Genomic DNA, 26,301 nt, shown 5'->3' on the forward strand with positions numbered 1-26,301 from the left:
ATAATTTCAACATAATTTTGGCCAGTATGTCATGATGTGAAATTTGTGTTCAGAACCAGGATACAGTGAAGTGGTCATCAAACTTACCATCACTTAATTCATATATCTAGTATCCCGATGATAATAATTATGTTTCTCCCTCCATATCCACCCTACCATATTTGTTATAACAGCTTCACCTTGATGCCAAGCTAAGTTATCCAAATTCCCTCCAAATCCTGCTAACAGTGGACCAGTAGAAAGAATACATGTGTCAGAATCAAAATAGTAAAAAAAAAAAGTCAATAGAAAGAATGAATGTCTCTTTTACCCATAGAAGTATCGGAGCTACCTCTGGAACCTAGAGGATTTACAGGGCTAAAGGCCTAAAGTTAAGATATCAAAGCTAGTGTACAATGAGTGTGCTTCAGAATTGGTAGAGGTCTTGCTCCAATACTACTTAACCAAATAATAGTCTGAAGCTTAGGGAGTGATGATGTTTGTATTTTTAATTTTGTGGAGGTGGCTGAATTAATTAGAAAAAACCAGGGACCAAGACATGGGACACCAGTGCCATGTTGGCATAGGGCACTAACACCTTCAGAATAGAATCCTAAGCTTCTGAGAAATAACTTGAGGTTGGATAAAATGTCAGTTTTCTTACAGTTCCTGATTTGTGGGTCCCGAGATTTGAGCAACTTGAGACTTCCACCTTAGACTCCTTGACTAATACTAGCTGTCCTGCTCATCTAAGCCTTTTGCATACTGGCAGCACATAGCCATTTGGGACCAAGGCAGGGCAGGAGCTCAAAATGGATTCTGTCTACTCTCCTCTTTTATCTAGTATTGCTTTTGTTGCGCTTTAAACCCAGGGACTCCAAAAACTGTTGAGGTGGGGGGCTCTGCCCACCCAAAAACTGTTGGGGTTTCATGACGTGTTGTGGTAGAACCATCTCAAAGAATTCAGAGTCAGACCACCTAGAATCCAAGTATAGGCATTTATTGAGATTGATGCCTCTCATGAAGCAGGCTAAGTTAGTTCCAAGAGGAACCAGCAACTTCACAGAAAGCAAGATGGATTTGTATAGGATAAAGATGCAATTACATAACAGAAATCATGAATATTAAAAAGACAGGAGGGGTTTGTTAAGGGATTAGGTAATGGAGGAGGGGTCCCATCTATGGTTTGGTGGTTAAACATTCTGGTCATGCTGCCCTCTAATTGGCTAGCTATTGTGGTCCTCTCTGGTCAAGACAGATAGTTACGTATTATGGTCCTGTCTTGGGTTAGATGGATAATATGATTGTGATTTAATACAAGAACACACCTGTTTCTGTGAGAATGCGTCAGGGGGAAGTGACTAGGTAGAAGTTCCCATCACCTGGACACACCTGCTGTTTCTGTAGGAACTAAGAGTTCAGGGACACACATGTTGTTCCAGTGAGGCATATATGAAGAAGTTAGGACATCGGTGGGGGGCCTAGGTAGGTACAGTGGGCCTGCTGTTCAGTAAGCCTATAATGAAGTTAGAATATTAGGGCTGGGGGCAACTTTATTCAGATTCCATCATTTTCTCTAACATCAGTCAACAATTACCTTTGCCCAAATATTTTTCCTAATTACTAACATGTGTCAGTCATACCCCAGATAGAATACTACACCAAAGTCTTTTGAATTCTGATTCTGTCATCTGATACTTTTGTCTTCTCCTCTTCACATTAGACAACATGGTAGGATGAAGGAGAATGAAAACTTGAGGATGATATAAAGTTTGAAGGCCTGGGTGACTAGAAAGATGGTGGTATCCTCAAAAGGGAGTTCAAAAGATGGAAGGTTTTGGTTGGGAAAATATTGAGTTCTGTTTTGAATATGATAAGTTCCAGATGCCTACTCTGCACTGATCAAGCTATTGCCCACATCTGAAACATAGTGCTAATTCTGGAAACCACGTGTAAGTTTATTGACAAGAAGAGGGTAATGTGGTGGTCAGGGGGTTCAAACCATATCATGTTAGAATTAGTTGAAGGAACACAACTTTTTTAGCTTCTAGAAATAAGACTTTGTGGAAATATAGGAAAAGTATTCAAATATCTGAAAGCCTGTTGTATGGAGTAAAGCTTAGACTTATTCTGTGTGACTGAAATGGTATTTATAGAAAAGTTAATTTTTTCATCAATTTAAGGAAGAAATTTACAACAATTTGTGCTATTTAAGAACGCAATACATTGCTTTGTGAAGTAGTGCATTCCCTGTCACTGACTATATCCAAAAAGAGACTGACCACTTGTCAGGGACCTGTAAGGCCCCTTCTAAATTCAAGATTCATAAAATCATAGAAGGAATTGGAAATAGAATTCTAAATTAAGAAGGGACCCTAGAGATCATCTAATCCAATCCCCTCTTTTTCGGAAAAAAATACTCAGGGTCTAAAAGGAACAGTGGTTTGCCAAAGTGATACTGAGTGTCCAAGTCAGACCTAGAATTCTAGTCACTTCCATGTATTGACATGAAAACCACAGGAAAGATGAATAAAGCCAGGACATTATTCCACCTTTATCGTTAATGAAGTGCTATGGGTATAAAATCTCAGAGGTTTACAAAATTGGTAAATATTCCCACCACAAGTCCAACATAGAATTCCATTGAGACAGAAGAACTAGCTCCATCCTATCTTTTCCAAGGACCAAGAGTCTCTTTTTCTATCTCATCTACTCCAGAGACAATTTAGAATTTCTCTGGGCCCTCAACCTTTGGCTGGCTTTGAATTTCCCATTACCTGGAAGAAAGAAGTAGGAGTAACAGAGCCAGGCTGTAAGTGACAAGTGCCTGAGGTCTTTACAAACCATCCAGGTAAGGCCAAGGGCAACAGCAGCTGAAGCATTGCCTTCAAACACATTTATACACACAACTCACATTCAAACAAATAGATAATAAGCCTAACTACGCACAGACACACATATGATTCCCTTTTTGAGTCAAGATCAAAGTCAGTGAGAAATTATATCTCAGGCAATCCTAGCCTGCCTCATACCCCACCAAGGATAGGACACTATTTACAGCATAGAATAGAACAGTCACGATTGAGGCAGTAGCCCAGTTACTATTTGGTAAAAAGCTAGACTAGACTGTGGTCCTTGAGAGAGAAGCCTAGGACTGAGAGTTGGAAGGAACTTTAAACATCATCTAGTCCAAACTTTCATTTTAAAGAAAATGAATACCAAGAGAGAAGATCTTGACTAACCTAAGGCCATGTAGGTAGGTAAAGCTGGTACCAAAACCAGGTTTTCTAGATCTAAATTCCATGGTCTGCCCATTACAATAAAACAAGAATGTCTCATACTAGGGCTAAGGAGAGATCACTGAAATTTCCCATTTCTATTTTAAAGATAGTCTAGATTTTTCTTCCTGGAAATTGAAACTCTTATCCACAGATCCCACTGTACCTTTTTGGCTATATTCCTCATTCTTCCTCTAATGTGGACCCTCCATTGCAGGTGAGCTGTTCCCATTTTCCATTCCTCAAAACTTTGTGCTTTTCCACCTACAAAACTTTGTGTACTCTATTTCCCTCTGTCCAAACTGTTGTCTTCCTCCTCTGGCAACTAAATGCTACCCACATATCAAGGTCCAGCCAAAGTCCCCATTCTCTCTGATAAATCTAATTTACCCCAAACTTTCCCTTTTTTGGATTCCTGTAGTATGTGTTGGTTAGTCTACCCAAAGAACTCTTGAACTCTAAAGTCCCTCTCTGCTCTAATATGCTATGAATCTGTAGCTCTACAATTCTCTACATTTTAAGAGCAGCATTAGAAATTAAGTTTATGTGAATGGAGCACCGGCCCTGGAGTCAGGAGGAACTGGGTTCAGATCTGGCCTCAGACAATTAACACAGAAACTAGCCATGTGATCTTGGGCAAATCACTTAATCCCAATTGCCCTCCAAAAAGCAAAAAAAAAGAAAGAAAGAAAAATAAAAAGAAATTAAGTTTATTCTGACAGGAAAATATTAAGGGCATTTATGTATTCCACAGAGAAGTATGCTATGTAACTTTCTCTTTCTCTTTTCTCTGCTGTATTATGGAAAACATGTCATTCTGAAGGAGTTGAATCTTGGGAAGATTGACAGACTGGGGAAAAAACAGTTGCAGGAAGAGATCTTTAAACTGAATCACCTAAAGCCAGCAACTATGAAAATCTCTAAGGAAACTTTGATGTGAAGTCACCATAAAATTGGGAACAAACCAACTTGAAGTCTTGGAGTAATGTGGCAGCCTTATAAGGAAATTTGGGTGAGTTAGAAAAGCATATTCACATCTAAGGGTATTGAATTGAAACAAATTTAGGTCAGAAGATCATAAGATCCTAATATTTAGATCTTACATCATAGATTTAGAACTGGTTGGGATAGTAGAGGTCATTTAATACAACTCTTCCATTTTAAAAATGAGGAACTGAGTCACAGGGAGGTTGAGTGATTTGCTTGAGGCCACACAAATATTAAATAGTAAAGATCTGAACCTAGGTAATCATGTTTGAAGTCTAGCTTTTTTTATTATATCATATAGTTGTATATGATAAAATCCTAAAGTTTGTATTTTAAAAGCATTTTAAGGTGATTGTTCAAAATAACACAATTAGCCAGATAATACAAGGATTATTTACCACATATGTTACAAACTTAGGCTCATGGAGAATTAATTATAAACTAAAATCCAAATATTCAGATTTAAAATACAGCGTTCTTCCCTGTATGCCTCACTGTTTTCTACCACATTGATTTCTTAATTTTAAAAAAAATAGAAGCATCAAATTTCATTTAGTAAGTTAACTTTTTAAAAACTATATAAAATAATTCATCAAGTTAACATGTTTGACTGCTTTAATAGCTATATCATTTTTTAAAAAAGGCAGCAATATAAAATCAACCATTACGAACTGAATCTCAACTAAAGACCTATCTTGTAGACTAGATCCAGGGAACTGAAGCAAACATGACCAATAAAGCTTATCTGTCTATATTTAGCTGTGTCTACCTACCTATCTCTCTGTCATCTATTCTTTGAATCTGTGACTGATTTCATTATTTCATAAAATTCCCAGAGTGGAAAATTTCTCAACCAGTGCAGATTTCCCTTGGTTCTTCACTTCTATAACTTATATTCTTAGACATTGACTAACCATGATTCCAGAGAACTAGTGAATCAGCATATTGCCAATCTCCTGATAAAATGGTGAAAGAACCAGTATACAAAATGAGAAATGTTTTGTACATAGCCACATGAGAATTTGTTTTGCTTGATTGTGCATTTGTTATAAGAGTTTTCTTTCTCTTTTTTTTCAATGGTTTGAGTGGAGTGGAAGAAAAAGAAAAAAATGTTCATTAAAACCAATAAAATGTAATTAAAAATAAAACAAAATCTGTTGGGTAAGGCCACTTATAGTCTGGCAGAGTTTCCTGAGGATATACTAAAAGGTTAAGTACATATGTTAAGTACATACATAAGTTACACAGCTAGCATGTGTGAGACACTGAACTTAAGTAAATCTAGGACTCCTGACTCTAAGGCAGCCTCTCACTACCAATGATAGCTTGCATGAATTTCAAGAAAAGTTCTTAAGACAGTGGAGGTGGAGTGTAGAAGTGTGAATGAGGGTGAGAGGGACACAAATTTAAATGTTCAACTCATCACAGGAATGTCACTGATATATGTCCTTTATTACAACACCAGTTGCTAAGTGAGTTCATTATTTATTTCTCCATGCATAACAACTTACATTATTTCTATATTTACTGCCTTTAAGTCAGTTCTAGATGTATAACTAAATCCTCAATTCCCTGATGTATTTGCTCATTAGTCTAAAAGGTTAGACAAACTAACTTTTCAATTGAAATGATACCAAATGAAGAAAAATCTTTGATTTGGGGGCATACAAGAAAACTAGTTGCTAAATAAATATTAAAATTTTGTCATTCTTTTTTGATTGAGCTATATTTTTTCTCTGGCAGATATGGACAGAGAAAACCAAACCATCATTTCTGAATTCCTTCTCCTGGGGCTTTCCAGCCAGCCAGAACAGCAGCGGATTCTCTTCTGGCTATTTCTGTGTGTATATCTTGTCACTGTGATTGGGAACCTGCTCATCATGCTAGCCATTGGTTTGGATGCCCGACTCCACTCACCCATGTACTTCTTCCTGGCCAACCTCTCTTTTGTTGACATTTGCTTTTCATCAGTTACAATACCCAAGATGTTGGTAAACTACATAATAAGAAGCAACTCTATCTCTTATGTGGAGTGCATGATGCAGATGTATTTCTTTATTACTTTTATAAACATGGATGGGTTTCTTCTGGTGGTAATGGCTTATGATCGCTACATGGCCATTTGTCGCCCACTTCACTATACCACAGTCATGCGTCCTGGCCTTTGCATCCTTCTAGTGACCATATCCTGGGTTATCACTAATCTTCATGCCCTCTTACACACCCTACTAATGGCTCAATTGTCCTTCTGTGCTGACAACACCATTCCCCACTTCTTCTGTGATCCCTACCCAGTTAGAAAGCTCTCCTGTTCAGACACCTACATCAGTGATTTGATGGTGTTCACTGTGGGTGGGGTGGTATTCATTACCCCATTCACATGCATTGCTATCTCTTATATCTTCATATTCTCCAATGTGATGAAGATCCCATCTACCCAAGGAATACAGAAAGCCCTGTCCACATGTGGTTCCCACCTTACTGTGGTTTCCCTCTTCTATGGGGCCATAATGGGGATCTATCTGCGCCCCTCATCCTCATACTCTGCTGTGGACACAGTGGCCACAGTTATTTTTACTGTGGTTACCCCCATGCTTAACCCCTTTATCTATAGCCTGAGAAATCAAGACATGAAGGTAGCTCTACGGAGGCTGATTCTTACAAAAGTGATTTTGCAAATGCCTTAGAATCAGAGTTCAACTTAATTCAATAAACATTTAGTATCAAACAAAGTGTTTATTAAGCACTTATTCTATATCAGATCCTGTACAAAGAGCTGGGGCAAGAAGAAGCTTACATTCTATTGGAGAAAACAAGATACATATATATATGTATATGTATATATACATATATATATGAAAAACATAAAATGCATACAAAGGAAATACAAATTAATTTCAGGAGGCATTAGAAACTGGTAGATTCAGGAAAGACATAAATTAAAAGATGGAATCTGAATTGAACTTTAAAGAAAGTCATTCTAAGGTTAAAATATAATATTTTACAAAACTTCTGCTCTTTATCCTGAAGGAGAATTAGTATATAGCACTTACTTCTTATTAAAATAAGTGATGCAGAGGTGAGGAAGCATGGCAGACACTAGTACAAAGGCATAGAGATGGAAAATGGAATGACATGTATGGGGAACAGCAAGTAGGATGGTTTGTTTGCAATGTAGGGGTAAAGAGGACTAATGGGCAGTATGCCTACTGTGGAAAAACAGGTAGGAGTCAGATTACAATGGATTTTAAATACCAAACAATGAGATTTGCCCTAGAACAAGGTTTATAAACCTTTTTTGTGTGTGATGGGCCCCTTTGGAATTTTGGTGAACTCTATGGACCTCTTTTCAGAATAATGTTAATAAATATATAAAATGCATAGGATTTAAAAGGAAGCTAATTATATTTGGGAAAAGGTATCAAATATATACCTATATGCATTATGTATGCATATGTATATACATATATATGCATATATATTTTTTATTGTTTACAGAACCAGGGCTCAAATATCTGTCTGAAAGGGAGTAGAGAACCACTAGAAATTTTTAAACAAGGGAGTGCCATGTAAAAGCTGTGCTTTAGGAATATCTCTTTGGCAGTTGTTTGAGAAGATGGAGTGGAGATATGAGAGACTCTAGGTAGGAAGATGTTTCAGGAGGCTATTGAAATAGTCAAGATCATCAAGGGTGATAGCAATGGAGGTAGACAAATGGCAATGGATGTTACAGATATTATGGAGGTAAAATCAGTAACACTTAGTAACTAATTGGATATAGAGAGGGTAAGGGAGAGTAAAGAATAAAGGATGACACCAAGTGTGCAAACCTGACTAAGTGCAGTGATGGTGATGCCCTCAAATGATGTCAGTCAGTCAGTAAACATTGAATAAGTGCCTACTATATTCCAAGTACTCTTCTTCTAAGTGTTGAGTATACAAAGAAAAATAAAAGGTAGTTACTTCTCTAAAGGGGCTCACAATCTAATGGGAGATATAACGTGCAAACTCCTATGTACAAACAAGCTATATACAGGTTAATTAAGAAATGTTGAACAGAGGAAAGGCAGTAGAATTAAGAAAGAGATAAGAAAAGGTTTCCTATGGAAGGTGAGATTTTTGCTGAGACTTGAAGGAAGCCAGGAAAGCTGAAAAGCAGAGATGTTAGAGATGGGTTAGAGGAAGAGATGGAGTTCTGATTTGGAATGTGCTATTTGAGATCCATATCTTCACAAGCCTTTGTGTGTGCTCCTAATCTACTTGTCTCTAGATGATCTGTGTTTCATCTCCACCACAGTGCCCACAGGTCTCTATGCCCTAATGACAGGACACCTGGCCATTGCCCAAGCAGCTTACAAGACCCTGGTCTTCTTTCCTGTGATTGCAGGCATCATGGACAGCAATATTTGAGTTATGTGATAGTCTAGCCCAGTGAGGTTTCAGCAGGGCTGAAAGGCCGGGAGGAGTAAAAAGATAGGTCTTTGTAGTGACAACCACACTGGCATCCCCAGGATGGCTAGCACAGGTTCTTATATCTGCTTTACTAGGAAGGATAGCTGTTCAAGGGGTCAACAATCTTTTTTAATTACATTCACTAATTCAGGGGAAAAGTCAGCACCCTAAACTTCAGAGAAAATAAAAACAGAGAAAATTAGGGCAGCTAGGTGGCACAGTGCATAGAGCACCGGCCCTGGAGTCAGGAAGACCTGAGTTCAAATCCGGCCTCAGACACTTTACACAAAAACTAGCCATGTGACCTTGGGAAAGTCACTTAACCCCAATTGCCCTCCAAAAAGAAAAGAAAGCAAATGTTAAAAACATAGAAAATACAAGCAGAGAAATAAAGACCAACAGATAGGTCTTTGGCTGTCTGAATCAACTATACACTTCACATACCTCCTTGGATCAAGAGAGTCTTTATGTCTGAGCAGGCAGGGAGCACTGAACATATGACCACTCAGAATCTCAACCAGGAAATCACAAGAGCCTTCTAATAAGCTTCTTCACCCAAAGTGAAATACCAACTCAGAGTATATATACACTTCTCAGAGTCAGAAGGCATCACAACCCTCCTGACTCAATGTCTAATTTGAAATTAGCAAAAGATGTGAAAGCCTTTCTACAAGCAAGCCTCCCCTAAGCAAGCTTCCCTTAATAGGTTCTACATGAGGCCTATTAATGGACAGGGAAGATATTATATGTCATTAATATTATAGTCCTGCAATGTAAACTGTGAAGGTTTCAGATTCAGAAAAAAATATTTCACAGTATAGGAAGGGTCTGAGACTTGAATAGCTTTATCATATGAAAAGATAAACTAAGAACCAGACTGCATTCATACATTGTCCCTAACTACTCATCCGCATAAGACCCCAAATATATTTTTTTATATTTCCAGTGTCTAGGAAATATAACTGAATTGAGGCTGATCACCATAAACCAAGGTTGAGTACCTTATTGAAAGAAGATTATCAAATAACAGAGGCTAGAACTCTCCTGCTTCCTTCCTTGAGGTGGGAAACCTCAGAGCCAAGGCTCTAAAGGAGTCAGAGAGAAGAAGCTTCTGTTAATAATACATTAAAGGTGATGGCCATCTCTGAAAGAGCACCATAGCACTAGATGAAAAGAGTACTATACCTGAGGGTAGGGTAATACCGTGCAGCCAGACCAGTGGCTGAAGGCAGTAAAAGACTGCAGAGGCACATCAAAGAATGATCCCAAGGAGCCTGTGTGATAGAAACATTACTCCCTGAGAAGAGGCCAATGACAGGCAACTTTCCTGGCCCATTTCAGTAGCTGCTACCTATAGCAGAGTGGTTTATCCAGCCCTGTCTGACAGCAGCTCCCTAATGTCAGAGTGGTCTACATAGCCCAGTCCAGAAGCAACCAAGCCTGGTGAGGAGTGAGTGTAACAGCCAATGACTTCCTTGAACCAGCCCAGCAACAGGTTGAGACTGGATGACTTCTATGAAGGAAAGCCCAGCTGAGACACCCATCCAGAAAGGATGCCCTGAGAGGATCCAGTCAAGCAGATCAGCAGATGAACCAGACAATCATCAACCTTCATATCCTACAACAAACTTTTCTTGGTATTTTTTTTCTTCCCACTTGGTAGTACTTTAATTTTTCCAATTATATGTAAAGATAGTTTTCAACATTCACTTTTATAAAATTTGGAATTCCAAAATTTTTTCTCCTTGCCTCCTTTCTCTTCCCCTCCCCAAGATGGCAAGCAATCTGGTATAGGCTATACATGTACAATCATATTAAACATATTTCCACATAAATCACATTGTGAAAGAAGACTCAGAACAAAAGGGAAAAACCACAAGAAAGAAAAAATAGAAAATAGCACGCTTTGATCTGCATTCAGACTCCATAGTTATTTCTCTGGGTGTGGATAGTATCATGAATCTTTTGGGATTGTCTTAGATCATTGTTATTGCTGAGAAGAGATAAATCTGTCAAAGTTGGCCATTGCATAATGCTACTATTACCATGTACAGTGTTCTCCTGGTTCTGCTCACTTCACTCAGCATAAGTTGCTGTAAGTCTTTCCAGCACCTGAAACTCTAAAATCTGCCTGCTCATCATTTCTTATAACACATTAGTATTCCATTACATTCATATACCACAACTTCTTCAGCCATTACCCAATTGATGGGCATCCTCTCAATTTCCAATTCTTTGCCACCACAAAAAAGAGCTGCTATAAATATTTTTTACATATAGGTCCTTTTCTCTTTTTTATGATCTCTTTGGGATACAGACCAAGTAGTGGTATTGCTGGATCAAAGGGTATGCCTGGTTTTGTGGCCCTTTGGGCGTAGTTCTAAATTGCTCTCCAGAATGGTTGGATCAGTTCACAATTCCACAAACAATGCATTAATGTTCCAATTTTTTCACATCTCCAATATTTATCACTTTCCTTTTTCATCATATTAGCCAATCTGATAGGTATGAGGTGGTACCTCAGACCCCAACAAACTTTGTGAAGACTCTGAAGAAAAAGGGAATATAGAGGCCCTGAAGTTCCTGAGTTGCAAGTTGACTTAGTCATATTCCCTACATGTGTGCCTTAATACCATTATACTTTGAATTTAAATCTGCTGTTTTCCTCAATCTCTGGGCATATTTAAGAAAGACCACTCTAACTAGGACTTGAATATAATGGAATTCCCTCCAAACTGTCTATAAGAGTATGGAAAAACTAGATGTAAGAGAGGGGTCAGTTCCATTTCATGGAGCTATTGAGTCTGTTCTGATACATACCTGAGAACCCCCTAACCCTTCTGGATGCCCGTTTCCTCTCTACTAAATGTCAGTCCGTCAGTGCTAGCTACTGCAGTCAAAATCTTGCAAATAGCCAAGTCTCTCTACCCCAAACCCCCAATATTTATGATTGTCTAGGTCACCATCTCTCTGCTCCCTGCTGATTACTCATGGGTACCTCATCCTCCTCGGGCAGACAGGATCCCCTAGCTCTCCTGCCACTATTCAAACCTGACCACAGACATATATTGGCTTTGTAACCCTGGGAAATTTATTTAACCTTTCATGTTTCCAGCAAGTCTCTAAGACTAGTGGTTGCAAAATAGTTGCTCATTTGCTTTGGTAAGCACCAGAATCTTTTGTGAGACAATCATGGTTAAATGACTTGCCCAGGATCACACAGTATATGTCTGAGGCCAGATTTGAACTCAGGTCCTCCTGACTCTAGAGCCAGTGCACTATCCACTGAATCATCTAGCTGCTCCTAGAATTTAACACCAATGAAATAACAGGTTTTGGATTTTTAAAACTATAATTTTTGTTGTTGTTGTTGTACACCACCATTTGATGTACCAAATTGTTGTATATCTACACCTCATCAGAATTTTCCTACAGCAATAAAATCAGAGGTCTGGCTGTTTTTCATTAGCATTTTTGTGGAGAAGGAAGAGTAAGAAGAAAGAGAAGAACAATTAGAGGAGGAGAATATGATAAGCATATCAGAGAAATGTAAAAATGGTCCAGAAACTTCACTTTTCTGTACTGTTGGCAGCCCTAGAGGCATGATACCAGGACTGAATAAGCAGGATGCCTGCATTCCCTAGTCAAGGGATGTAGATTTATTTCTTCAAGATGATTGATGGCTGGCTCACTTTCCCTCCACTTCTTCTTTCCCCTAATCTGGAGCAAATGACCTTAGATCATATGTGTTCCCCAGGGCCTGCCTTCACAAGAACTCATGCTCTCTTGGTTGTGTCAAGGAGATGGGAACACGGGGGATATAGCTCATGGAAGCAGCCAAGAAACTTCCCATGAGATGAGCACAGAATGAGGAAATATTGTATACTAGACTTCTCTGGCACAAAGCTCCATTCTGTCTTTACCTAAAATCTATCCAGAGGGAACAAGAAAGGCAGCAGTATCTAATGGGCAGAAGGAGGAAGGGAAGAGAAGCTTCCCAGAGGGACATGCGTTCTAAGAACAATTGGCTCCCCTGAACCTTTCTGACCCTAGACTCACTATAAGATATCCTTGTACTTCATTCAAGATGCCTCCTACCTACCTTTTTATCTGAGTCTGACTTGTAATTAACAGGTGTTATTTCCTTGTCCAATCAGTTCCCCTATCCAAAAGAGAGACATGTTTGCAGCAGAAATGATCCATCCAAACCTGTCTACAGCCATAAATTAATGACTCCTTCTTCTTTGCTGTGAATTACCTACTGTTGAAGAGACAAAGGGAGGTAACAGAACCAGGTAACTTGCTAACTTTATGAGATCAAAACATACTGACCAGGTAAGGGACTAGGAAGTGGGGATAGGAAAATCTCCCTCAGATGCAGATAGAGACACACTCAGATATTCTGAGATAAACTCACAGGCACACACAAGGACACAGAGACACATGTAAGGACACAGAAACACAAAAAACAGCAACAGGTATGCACAGACACAGAAATACAAGGACAAAGCCACAGAAATGTCCAAGTCTTTCCTTGTGTTTCAGTCCAATGTGAGACTACTGTGGGGCAGCATCTTTCAGCTGATCATGTCCCAAACTCCCTGGGATGTGGCAAGGACCTAAAGACCTACATATCAAGTAGAGACCCATGGTCTGAATAATAGTAATGCTAACTCAGGTTAGAAGCTGGATGAAATGGCCATGTTAGGCACTTGGTAAGTAATGTCTGGGGCAGTCAATTATATTATTGAATCAAATTGTTACCACATGTATTGTCAGTTTACCCTTTCCTTGCATTTACTAACATTTACTGTGTCCAGTTAGTGCTTCATTCTAGACCCTACAAGGTATACTCCTTGTTCCTTAGTTGTTCCTTACTCTCGAAGAAGTTAATAGTCCCCTAGAGTAAATAAAATATGGATACCTGTAACAATAATTTAAGACAGAATTGATAAATGCTAAGTTCACAGGAGGGAGAGATAGTGCTTTTGTGTAGGGCAGGGGTTCTTCACTTTTATTGTATCATGGATCCCATTGGCAGTCTGGTGAAGCCTATGGACCCCATCTCTTTTAATGCACAAAATAAAATACAGATAATTACAAAGAAGTGAATTACATTGAGATATAGCTATCAATTTTTCAAATTTCATAGACTCCTGATAAAGAATCCCTAGTAGAAAAGAATTAGGACAGGTTCTCTAGGAGTGATGGTATTTTAGCCAGGCCTCAAAGGATTGGGTTGGATTTCAACAGATAGAAATGCAGAAGGATAGGAGATGTGTGGTGGGGGGAATCTTATACAGTCTAAGCAGAGATACTAACATGGGCAAAGTATCAGAAATATTAGATTGTATTCAGCAAACAGCTAGTGATGCATCTGATTGAAGTAAAGGGTGTGTGAAGAGGTAAATGAGAAATAAAATTAGGGGCAGCTAGGTGGCACAGTGAATAGAACACCATCCCTGGAGTCAGGAGGACCTGAGTTCAAATCTGGCTTCAGACACTTAACATAAAACTAGCCATGTGACCTTGGGTAAATCGCTTAATCCCAATTGCCCTACCTCTTCCCCTAAAAAGCAAAAGAAAAAAGAAAAAAAACAAATAAAATTATCCATCTTCACTCCTAACTAGCAATCATGGATTCACAGGAATTCAACCCTAGAAATCACTGAATCCAGGGACTGAGCCTTTCTTGTGTCATGGATCCTTTTAGCAGCCTGGGGAAGCCTCTGGATCTATTCTCAGATAATATTGTTAAGCAAAATATACAATATTACTAAGGAAACAAGTTACATTGAGAAAGATTACCAGGAAAGGAGTGCAAATATTTTTAAAGTTAAGAGGCTGAAAATTATAGTAAGTATTCAATGAGTGAGCGTTCACTGGAACTAAGACTTTGTGAAGGGGAGTTAAGGGAGATAAGTCAAGAAGGGTAGTTTGGAGCAAATGAGTGAACCAAGAGGCAAAATATTAAATGAAAGTGTCTCGTAGCCTGAGCAGATCAGCAAAAATCAAGAGGTTCAAGGGATGGCTACTTTGTTGTTGTTCAGTCATTTTAATCAAATCCAACTCTCTATGACCCCATTTGGGGTTTTCTTGACAAACATCCTGGAGCTGTTTGCCGTTTCCTTCTTCAGCTCATTTTACAGATGAAGAACTGAGGCAAATAGTAATAAGTGACTTGCCCAGGGTCACACAGCTAGTAAATGACTGAGGCCAGATTTGAAATCATCAAGATGAATCTTCCTGATTTCAAGCCTAGTGCTCTATCCACTGTGCCACTCATAGATCATCAAAAGATTGAGATTCTTATTTAACTTTTAATATTGCCACAAAGAGCAATATGGTTAAAAGAGATCTGGGCTGGGATTCTGGAGGGTTAATTTCTGAACTTTTCTCTACCATTTGCTATGCTAACTTTGAGCAAACCACTGTCCTGTTATTATCCTCAGTTTCCTCATCTATAAAAAAGAAGTGATTGGACTAGATGTTATACAGGGTTCCTTATAACTCTAATTTTCTGTTTTTCTATGACTTTTATTAAAAGGATGAACAGAGGGAACCTGACCAACATAACAGAGTTCCTCCTAATGGGACTCTCCAAGTGGCCAGAGCACCAACAATTCCTCTTTCCACTGTTCCTGGGGATGTACTTGATCACTGTATCTGGGAATCTACTAATCATCCTAGCCATATGTTCCAATGTTCATCTCCATAGCCCCATGTACTTTTTCCTCATCAACCTCTCTTTTGCTGACATCTGTTTTATCTCTACCACAGTCCCCAAGATGTTAGTGAACATTTACACCCAGGATCACACCATCTCCTACATGAAGTGCCTGACTCAAATGTACTTTTTCACTTTGTTTGTTGGACTGGATGATTTCCTCTTAGGTGTGATGGCGTATGACCGATACATAGCCATCTGCCACCCACTCCATTACTCAATGGTAATGAGCCCCAGAGTCTGCATCCTACTTGTTTCTGGGTCCTGGATCATCACTAACAGCTGTTCCTTGTTACATACTCTTCTAGTAAACCAGTTGTCTTTTTGTGCAGAGAACACAATCCCCCACTTCTTCTGTGACCTTTCAGCCCTGCTCAAGCTCTCCTGTTCTGATACCTACATTAATGACCTGGAGATTGTAATTGTGGGAGGATTTTTGATTGGTGCCCCATTTGCTCTAATCATAGTGTCCTATATTCACATTATTTTGACCATTCTGAAGATCCCATCCACTGGAGGCAAGTACAAAGCCTTTTCGACATGTGGTTCCCACCTCTGTAGTGTGTCCATCTTCTATGGGACCATTATGGGGGTATATTTTCTCCCCTCCTCCACCCATCTGGACAATTTAGACAGGCTAGCTGCCATCTTCTATACCATAGTGACCCCCATGCTCAACCCCTTCATCTATAGTCTGAAAAACCATGACATAAAGAATGCCCTGAGACTTCTTCTCAACAAGAGAACTTTCTCCTTCAGGTGACCTTGCCTCCAGGACCTGAAAAGCAAAGTAAACAGAATCAAGAGAACAATTTATATAAATATCACAATAAAATCAAGAAAAAATATTGAAAGACTTCATATCTCTGATCAATGTAGTGACCAACAATGCAGAGGACTAAGAGTGAAATGTATCTCCCACCTCTCAGCAGAGAAAAGAAGTCTACATTTATTTACATGACTAATATGTTCATTTGTTTTGCTTGAATATATTTATTTGCAAAAAAAAAAAGGAGGGTCCATGGACTGTTTACTTTTATGTATGTAAATTGTACAACATATTCTAAGGTTGTTATTAATAATTGAGTTGTAGTTCATAAGAAAGATTGGGGTAGACCTGAGTATATGACTTTAAAAAGTAAAACCATTTAGGAACAGGTAAAAAGAGTAATTATTTTATACAAATTAGGTGCAAGGGAAACAACCAATACAGAGGAATTAGATGGGGGAGGAGGTTAGTTCTGGAAATCTACTTTCATTATGAGGGCTCAAGGGGGAGCAACACATACATATTTAGATGAGTATAAAAGTCTTCTAAATTCAGAAATAAATAAAATACTAAGAGGATAGGGAGATGGAGAAGATAAGAGAGAGGTCTTTAGAGAGGAGGGTGAGTGAAGAGGTTAAAGGGGGCTACAGAAGGATGTTTGGTTTAATGGGAATGGGAGGACAAGGGACAGATCCTTGGAGGGGATTAAGTTAAGTAATAAGAAGGCAAGGTAGCAGGGAGAAGTAAAGGAGTTAGGAGACTTAGGAAATACAAGATATGTGTGTGTTTATGTATGTATGTATGAGTAGATATGTATATGTGTATCTATGTACCTATATCTGTGCTTAATTGTAGCCTTCTGGGAGAGTGGGGAAGGGGGGAAAAGAACAAAGTAAAAAGTGCACAGCAGAGAACAAAAGAAAATTAACAAGGAAGTGAAGAAAAGATGGATAACCTTCAACACAATGCATATTATCTATTATATAGACTTCCTTGAAATGGAAATTTTTTGCTGTATATTTTTAATCCTCTCATGTTCTGCTGTTCACCTAACATGCTTTTTTTTCTTTTCTTATTTTGTATTTAAGTTTCAATATTTAAGTTTATACTAGGTTTGTTTTTCTTTTCTTATTGTATATTTAAGTTTCAGTAATTACAAAAGGAAGGTCCTATTGATAGGGGTAGTAATTAAGAAGTTACAATGATGTTAAAAAAGGAATATCACTAAAATTTTTTTTAATATTTAATGAAGGTGCTGATGTAGGCACCATTGGGAGCCACCTCCTTGTGTGAGTAAAACCATAGCCTAGGGGGAAGCTAGATGGCACAGTGAATAGAGCACCAGCCCTGGAGTCAAGAGGACCTGAGTTCAAATTAAGTCTCAGACACAACACAAAAAGCTAGCCCTGTGACTTGGGCAAGTCACTTAACCCCAATTGCCCTACCTTCCTCCTCCAAAAAAAAAAAAACATAGTATAGACTCTGGGGTGGGGAGGGGGGAAGGGGAAGGAAGGAGTAGCAGCTGCTCAGAGGTGAGGAGACGGAAGCCCCTGGTTCATAAGAGGGAGGTTTCTTTGTCCAGTATTCAACACAATCTTTAATATTGAGAGGTCATAGCATATTGACACCTGGATTGTTAAGGGTTAATGGTTGCACCAGAATTGAACACTATAACCACTACCTTTTTAAGATCTTTGTGGGGGGCAGCCCAGTTTTAACTTGAATTCAATTTTTGGATGAATAAAAAATTAAGAAGACAAAACACTTGAATATGCAGAAGGAAAAAGCACATTTTGTGTAGGCTATGCAGTAACCACTCAAGTACCAATCTACTTTGATGGTTGCTCTTTTGAAACCTGAGAAATGGAAATAAAAATCATAAAAGTGGTCAATTTTGTATGGTTAAAATAGAGCTTCATATAATGTTATGTCTTTGTATCTTCCTAGATTTCATCAAGTCTGTGCTTGTATTTGTGCTCACATTGGTACTCAGGGGAAAAAATAACTTTGAAATTACAGTTCAGAATAGGCAGCATAATGAGAATGATTTAACTTCAATATAAACTATCTATAACTCTAGGCTTTTTGTTCTCCATGAAATTCAGTTCATACTGTGATCAGTTCTCTAGCCTGGTTAAATAATGCTTAGGAAAGAGACAGTGATAGCTAATCATAAAGCTTTTGGATATGTTTGGAAAATAAAAAAACAGCTTTTTTAATTTTGGTCAAATATGTAGTGCTTCTGGTTGGAATCACTCCAGGAATTTCTTCACAGAAAGCACAACCTACATTAGCCCCAATGCTTCAGTGGAGATATTTCAGAGACACAGTCAAGAACACCAGACATTTCTTTATGAGATCTAGGATTTGAGACAAAATTAAGCATTAGGTCTTAGGGAGTCATTCCATACTGTAAGTACTGAGTCCCATATCTATGTGAAATATCCCACATCTGGGCAGCTAGGTGGCACAGTGGATAGAGTGCTGAGCCTGGAGTTAGGAACACTCATCTTCCTGAGTTCAAATCAGAGCTCAGACACTTACTACCTGTGTGACTCTGACCAAGACACTTAACCTTCTTTGCATCAGTTTCCTCATCTGTATAATGGAGAAGGAAATGACAAATCATCCCATATCTTTCCCAAGAAAACCCAAAGTGTGGTCACAAAGAGTTGGACACAATTAAACAATACTGCTCATGCTACAAGAGTACATGAAAAAATATATATATATCTTTAATTTTTTTATTTTGTATTTTGATAAACAATTGAAGAAGCTGGACCTGTTATACTTTATCTCAGAAAAAAAGTCAACACTAGTTTGTTTGGGGTTATGGAAACTTACTGCTTTCCGAATGCAATTAGTAGTCATCTATTTTGTATATTTGTTTTAAATTTTAATTTCATGAAATAAACACTACAGTTAAAACTATTGGAGTAAAATTTATAAACTATTTAAAATATAAAAATATTGAATTAGAGTTTGGAAAGAAGAACAGATACTGTTCTCTTCAACATCATCATAATCACAATAAAAATAATAAAAATTTATATAGTGCTTACAAAGTGCCAGATGCTTTATAATTATAATCTCATTTTATCCTCACAGCAACCCTGGAAGGTAGATGGTATTGTTATGTCCATTTTACAATAGAGGAAACTTAGGTGAACAGAAGTTAAGTGACTTGACCAGGGTCACACAGTTAGTAAGTGTCTGAAATTAGATTTTAACTCAGGTCTTCCTGACTGCAACCCAAGACTCTAACCACTGTACCACCCCACAGCCACTAAGTCAACAACAATTATTAAGTCCTTACTTTGTACCAGGCACCATAGTAAGCAATGGGAACAAAAATATAAGAAAAAAAAGACACCATCTAGAAGGTAACATTCTAATAGGGGAAGATAATATATAACAGGAATATGAAAAACAGGAGCAAGGGAAGATATTAAGAAGGTACCCAGTGTAGGGGCATAATGGAGGAATCCAGATCGAAGTTTGGTGAGAAATGAAGATATGGCTGACCTGAATACTCTTGTTAAATGGATGTTCTAGAAGAAACCAATCAGAAGGAGCAGTCACAAGGGCTGAATGTAATTCTAAATGTGAATTCCAGAGATGAAGTGATTTTCCAGTTAAAGAGTTTTCTGAGAAACATAAACTGCTCAGATTAACAAATGAGTAAATAGAATATTTAAATAAACTCATTTTAGAAAAAAAATGAACAGGCTGTAAATAGGCTTCCTAACATAAAAAGCATCAGGAGCCAAAGGATTTGCACATGAATTCTATGAAACTATTAAAAATCAACTAATTTTAACATTAAGTAAATTATTTAGAACACTAGGCATAGAGGAAGTCCTACCAAACACCTTTTGTGAAATAACTACGGTACTGATAACTAAATCAGGGAGAGCAAAAACAGAAAAGAAAACTATAGATCAATGTCACTAATGAATATGGGCCCTTATCCTAAATAAATCCTAAATTAGGATCCTAAATCCTAAATAAAATACTAACTAGAAAACCACAACAATATATCACAAAGATTATACATTGTGACCCAGTAGGATTTATACCAGGAATGGAGAGTTGTTTCAATATAAGGAAAACTGTTAACATAATTGATTATATTAATAACAAAAGTAAGAAAAATAATATTATATTAATAGAGAAAAAAAGCTTTTGAAAAAATATACCACTCATTCCTATTTAAAAAATACTTAAAAACATAGGTATAAATTAATTTTTTACTTAAAATATAAAAACATCTGCCTAAATCATCATCAAGCATTACCTGCAACAGGTATAAGCTAAAAGCTTTCCCAATAAGGTCAAGAGTGAAAAAAGTATGCCTATTATCATCAATATTATTCAATATCATACTAGAAATTCTAGCACTAGCAATACGAAAAGGAGTCAGAATGGGCAATGAGGTAATAAAACTATCTCTATTACAGATGATATACTTGGAAAATCTTAGAGATTTAAATAAAAAGTTAGTTGAAAAAATTAATAATGTTAGCAAAAGAGCAGGATATAAAATAAGCCCACATAAATCATCAACATTTCTATATATCAACTACAAAGTTCTGCAAGAAGAGATAATTCTTTTAAAATAACTATAGACAATGTAAAATACCTGGGATTATACCTGCCAAGACAAATCCAGGAACTACATGAACATAATTATAAAAATACTTTTTATACAAATAAAGTCACATTCAAATAATTGAAGAAGCATTCATTGTTCATTGGTGAGCTGAGTCAATATAATAAAAATGAAAATTGTACCTAAATTAATCTATTTATTTAGTTCATTACCAATTAAGTTACCAAAAAAATTATTTTATTGAGCTAGGAAAAAAGACAAAATTCATTTGGAAGAACAAAAGGTCAAGAATATGAAGGGAATTTTTTTAAGTAAAGGAAGGAGGCCTAGCAGTGTCAGATCCTAAACTGTAGACTTAGGTAGCAATTATCAGAATTATCTGGCACTGGCTAAGAAATGGAATGGTGATCAGTGGAATAGAGGAAATGTGCAATACACAGTAATAATTACAAGAACTCCATGTTTGATATATGTAAAAATTTAAGTTTTCAGGATAAAAATTCATTGTTTGTTAAAAAAAAAATTGTCAGGAAAACTAGAAAGTATTCTGGCAGAAACTAGGTATAAATCAATATCTTGCACCATTTATCAAGATAAGGTCAAAATGTATACATGATCTAGACATAGAGATATCATAAGTAAAATAGAAGAACATAGAAAATATTACCTAGGGGCGGCCAGGTAGCACAGGGAGTAAGAGCACCGGCTCCAGTGTTGAGAAGACCGGGAGATCGAATCCCAGGCTCAGACACTTAGCACCCACTCAGAAACACCTGGCCGTGTAACCTTGAGCAAGTTACTTAACCCCAATTGCTTAGGGGCGGCCAGGTGGCTCAGCGAGTAAGAGCACTGGCTCCAGTGTCGGGATGACCTGGATCAAATCTGGGCTCAGATACTCAGCACCACACCCAGAAATAACTGGCCGTGTAACCTTGAGCAAGTTACTTAACCCCAATTGCTTAAAAAAAAAAAAATATTACCTATCAGATTTATGGATAGGAGAATTTATGAATAAACAAGAGCTAAAGTGCACTTTGAGATATAAAACGGATAATTTTTATTATATTAAATTAAAAAGATTTTCTACAAATAGAACCAATGTAGCCAAGGTTAGAAAAAAGCAGATAATTGGAGGAAAATTTTGTAGACACTTCCCTGAATAAAGGCCTCATATCTCAAATATATAGAGAACTTTGTCAAATTTAAAAGATGAGTCATTTTCCAATTGATAAATGGTCAAAGGATATGAATAGACAGTTTTTCAATGAAGAAATCAAAGTTTATTTATAAATATATATGTACAATGGACATATATATGCATGATTCATATACATATATATCATATAAAAAGTGCTCTCAATCATTATTGATTAGAAAAACAAAAAATAAAACAACTTTGAGATACTATCTCACACCTATACGATTAGCTAAAATGATAGAAGGGGAAAATGACAAATGTTGGCAGGGATGTAAAATAACTGAGACATTAATATACATTGGTGGAACTGTGAACTGATCCATCTGTTTTGAAAAGGAATTTGGAATTATGCTCAAAGAATTGTACAACTATGAATATACCCTTTGACCAAGAAATACCACTATTAGGTTTGTTTCCCAATGTGATGAAAGAAAAAGGAGAAGAATCTATAAGTTCTCAAATATTTATAGCAATTCTCTTTATGGTGACAAAGAACTGGAAATTGAGGAGATACCCATAAATTGGGGGATGGTTGGACAAGTTGTGGTATGCAATTGTGATGGAATATTAGTGTGCTGTAAGAAATGATTAGCATGTTGATTTTAGGAAAACATTAAAAGACTTGCATGAAATAATAGAGTTAAATAAGCAGAACCAAGAAAATGTTGTGTACAGTAATAGCAATGTTGTTTGAAAAGTAAATGTGAATTACTAAGCTATTGTGAGTTACATGAATATTCACATCAAGTACAAACAACCTATGAAGAAAGATACTATCCATCCCCAGAGAAAGAATTGATATATGGGACTATGTATTGTATAGTTTCACGTATATATCTGTGTCAAATGTTGGCCTTTTCTAGTGAAGGACTGGGAGGGAGAGAAAGAAACATCTTGGAACTCAAATGTAACAGAAAAAATTTTTTTTAATTTATAAAGAACTTTCTGGAACATGTTGGAGGAATATAGATTGCAATCTAGTGAGAAATGAAGAGATGGGTGCCCTAGGCCTACATCCTTAAATAGAGATTTAGTTTCATCTAATAATCACCATAAAAAAATTATTTTATTTTCACTACCATTGTGGTCACCAATTTTACATGATAAGAGTATGACTAGAAATTATTTTGACAAGGAGCTCAGATCAGAGTCATTCAAACTAAACAAGTCAGGTTAAACCACTTGAGTCACTCAGAAAGTTATTTATAAAACTGTTTTATAACACTTTATTCCCCATCCACTTTGGGCTCAGAAGGAAGAGTTCCTGGGTAAAAGTAAGCTCAAAGGTCTTAGAAGGACCTTCAAGGTCATCCCTTTCACTTTATAAATAGGAAGGCTGAGGTCCATAATGGTTAAATGGTTTGCCCAAGCTCACACAGGTAGGATAAAGCAGAAAATTTCTAGTCCTGCCTTCTAACAGGATTTGGAAGCAAATCTGGCACTCTTTCAATTGCAGTGGGAAAGAAAAGAGAGGGGGAGCATTATAGAACTAGACTAGTGGACTATGTGTTGTGGAATATTAACCTCTGACAAATTTTTACAAGATCTTAAGCCTGACAGGTGGTATAGATGTCTGCTGTCCCTAGACAATACAAGTAAAGTAGTTTTGTCCATGCAAGGTAGAGGGGGAGGAAGTATAGTACCTCCACTCCTATGACTGAGTTTGAATCATCAGTCCCTGTCCATGGTGCTAAAGACAACTTTAATCATTCTTTTAAAGTGTAAGCTAATTATACTAGTGAATGATTCATCCCATTGAGGAATCGAGCTCTCAAACTGATATTCCAGACTCTGGGGTTTTAATAGGGCTACTGGGGGACTGCAGTAATTTTTTTCCTTTTCTCTTTCTGCTTCTGCTTGCCAAGTTTCCAACAGGGGAGGATATGTAAGTTCAGTTCTCTTGGGGATTGACTCTGAATAGAATTGTCTCTATTTTTACCAAGAGATAAATTGAATAAATACTGAGCTTGATGATGAAATATTGTGGTCATATATATTTTTTAAAGTTTTTAATGCCAGTAAAAATAAACCATAGAAAGGGAATATCATAGAACAGAAGAAAAGGGCACTAAGTGGCTGATATTTAAAAAAAAACTCAATGTGAATGCATATATCTGAGAGGGAATTGCCATAAATGTATTAATGTTCTTTCAGCTTGATTTAGAACTTCTAGCTTCTGCTTCTCGGTGTCTCTGTACTTAAATGTTTCTTCTGACATTGTGAGGTACAAACAGGATAGTGGGGATAACTATAAGGACAATAATTATCATTGATACAGTACAAGATAAGAATGAAATTAATAAATTGTTTTGATGCTAGTAGCAGAAATACTCAATACTTCTTATCACCTTCAATATTCATGTCTTTTGATTACAGAAAAAAAAATGAAGGCAACAGTCATGGCTTTGGGTGGCAACATCTGAAATCAGCAGACATCGGTTGGGTAAGATTTGGAGGGCTTGGAATAGCCATTCCATCCATGTTCTCTCTTTATACATATACACACACCACTATTTTTATTATTCAATTTTTTATATTTACTGTTATATTTTAAGTTCCAAGCTGTTTCCTTTTCTTCCTCCTCTTTCTGTACTAAAGAAGGTCACTATTTAACACAAATATATAGAAACATTAAAACATGTGCAATACTCAACTGTGTGTACTTCTATTTATCAGTTCTCTCTCTGGAGGTGAATAGTGTCTTCCTTCACAGGTTCTTTGTAGTTAAGTTGAGAATTTATAATATTCAAAATAACTTAGTCATTCACAGTTATTCTTCAAACAAAATTACTATTACTGTATATTGCATTCTCTTGGTTCTGCTCTTTTCACTCTTCATTATTACATGCAAGTCCTTTCATGTTTTTATAAAGTCAACCTGCCCATCATTTCTTACAGCACACTAGTATCACATCACAATCACATACCACAACTTGTTTAACCATTCCCCAATTGATGGGTATCCCCTCAGTTTCCAGTTCTTTGCCACCACAAAGAGAACTGCTATAAATATTTTAGAAGGCATAGGTTCTTTTCCTTTTTCCCTGATCACCTTGGGAAACAGAACTAATAGTGATGTTTCTGGGTCAAAGGGTATATACAGTTTTATAACTCTTTGGTCATAATTCCAGATTGCTCTCCAAAATGGTTGGATCAGTGAACAGTTCCACCAGTATCATCTTAGTATCCCACACACTATTGTTATTGAAATAATTTAAATTCAAATAAAGTCTCTTGTTTTTCAAATTGTCAAGTAAGAAATTCTATAATCTGTATAGGAATTGTTATTTGTGGCCAAAAACCTATAGCTTTTGTAAAGAGGGGAAAGAATTATTCAGAAGAGGAAATATGAAGCTCCTGGCCACCCTCATTTTGTTTCCTTTTACGCTTTAGTTCCTACCCTCCCATCTTTTATCCTTAACTTCCCTTGTGTATTGTTCAAATTGTGTTTTGGAGTTCAAAATGAAACTCTAGTCTCAGGGAGGACATCAGTTGAGGCACACACTCAACTTTAATCCCTCAATTCTGTTAGTACTAGTATTAAAAGGAGGAGGAGGAGTAACTAGCATTTGTATACAGTTTCAGGTTTGCTAAGAAACATACATAACATATACAACCCATATGTCCCCAGAAGTCATCCAAGGCAAGTTAACCAGTTGTTAGGATCAGATACTCATGAAAAACTACAAAGATTTTTAAGTTTTCCTTTATATCATCATGAGTTTAACAAGCATCAACAACATGAATATTTTCCCTATACAGTGAATAGAAAAAGAAGACTACACATGAAACCATAAATTTCCACTACACACAATTTGGTTTCTAAGTATTTTTAAAATTTAACATAATTTCAACACTTCTAATATGCTTATTGGTGTACAATTCATTTCTAAACTAGAAGGAAGGGAAACAAATTCCACTTCATAGTAATTACTAAGACTTTAAGGGATGGAAATAGGATATGGTTACAGAAGGCTGTGACCTTATTAAAGGAACAGAATAAGCAAAAGAGGCATTGAAATATAGCTGTGTGATAAGGAGAAATATTAATGTGAGAGCATACAGGAATCCAAGGTAGGAAGCAAAGAGATAAGAACTGGGGTAAAGATCAGTGGGAAAAGACACAGAAGCATTATTTTCATGTGACTAAATCACAGACCGCTTGAATAGAAGAAGGAAGAAATAAAAAAGAAACTTGTGAAACAGATGACAAACTTTGCATATGATAATAGTATGGGAGTTTAGTGATAGAAGGTTTTAATTATTCCAAAATTAGCCAAAGTTATTTCATTTTTCTCT

The 26,301-nt window shown here is 37.0% G+C and overlaps 2 protein-coding genes across 2 annotated transcripts; both read left to right on the top strand.

The window, feature by feature from the left end:
* The first annotated feature begins 5,989 nt into the window (after positions 1-5,989).
* Positions 5,990-6,931, top strand: LOC138159560 (olfactory receptor 1f45-like). The gene has a single exon (XM_069085912.1). It carries the CDS (start codon positions 5,990-5,992, stop codon positions 6,929-6,931), a length of 942 nt encoding a protein of 313 aa, XP_068942013.1.
* Positions 6,932-15,241: 8,310 nt separating this feature from the next.
* Positions 15,242-16,186, top strand: LOC138159488 (olfactory receptor 1J4-like). The gene has a single exon (XM_069085860.1). The coding sequence runs from the start codon at positions 15,245-15,247 to the stop codon at positions 16,184-16,186; it is 942 nt and encodes a 313-aa protein (XP_068941961.1). The 5' UTR covers positions 15,242-15,244.
* The last annotated feature ends 10,115 nt before the right edge of the window (positions 16,187-26,301 follow it).

The sequence above is a fragment of the Petaurus breviceps genome, unplaced genomic scaffold (assembly GCF_028583685.1).
Source record: "Petaurus breviceps papuanus isolate PSGF00001 unplaced genomic scaffold, PetGlider_PUasm1.0 176, whole genome shotgun sequence".
Lineage (NCBI taxonomy): Eukaryota > Metazoa > Chordata > Mammalia > Diprotodontia > Petauridae > Petaurus > Petaurus breviceps.

Excerpts from the sequence above, each read along its gene's own strand:
- LOC138159560 (XM_069085912.1), top strand. The coding sequence starts at position 5,990 with ATGGACAGAGAAAACCAAACCATCATTTCTGAATTCCTTCTCCTGGGG.
- LOC138159488 (XM_069085860.1), top strand. The coding sequence starts at position 15,245 with ATGAACAGAGGGAACCTGACCAACATAACAGAGTTCCTCCTAATGGGA.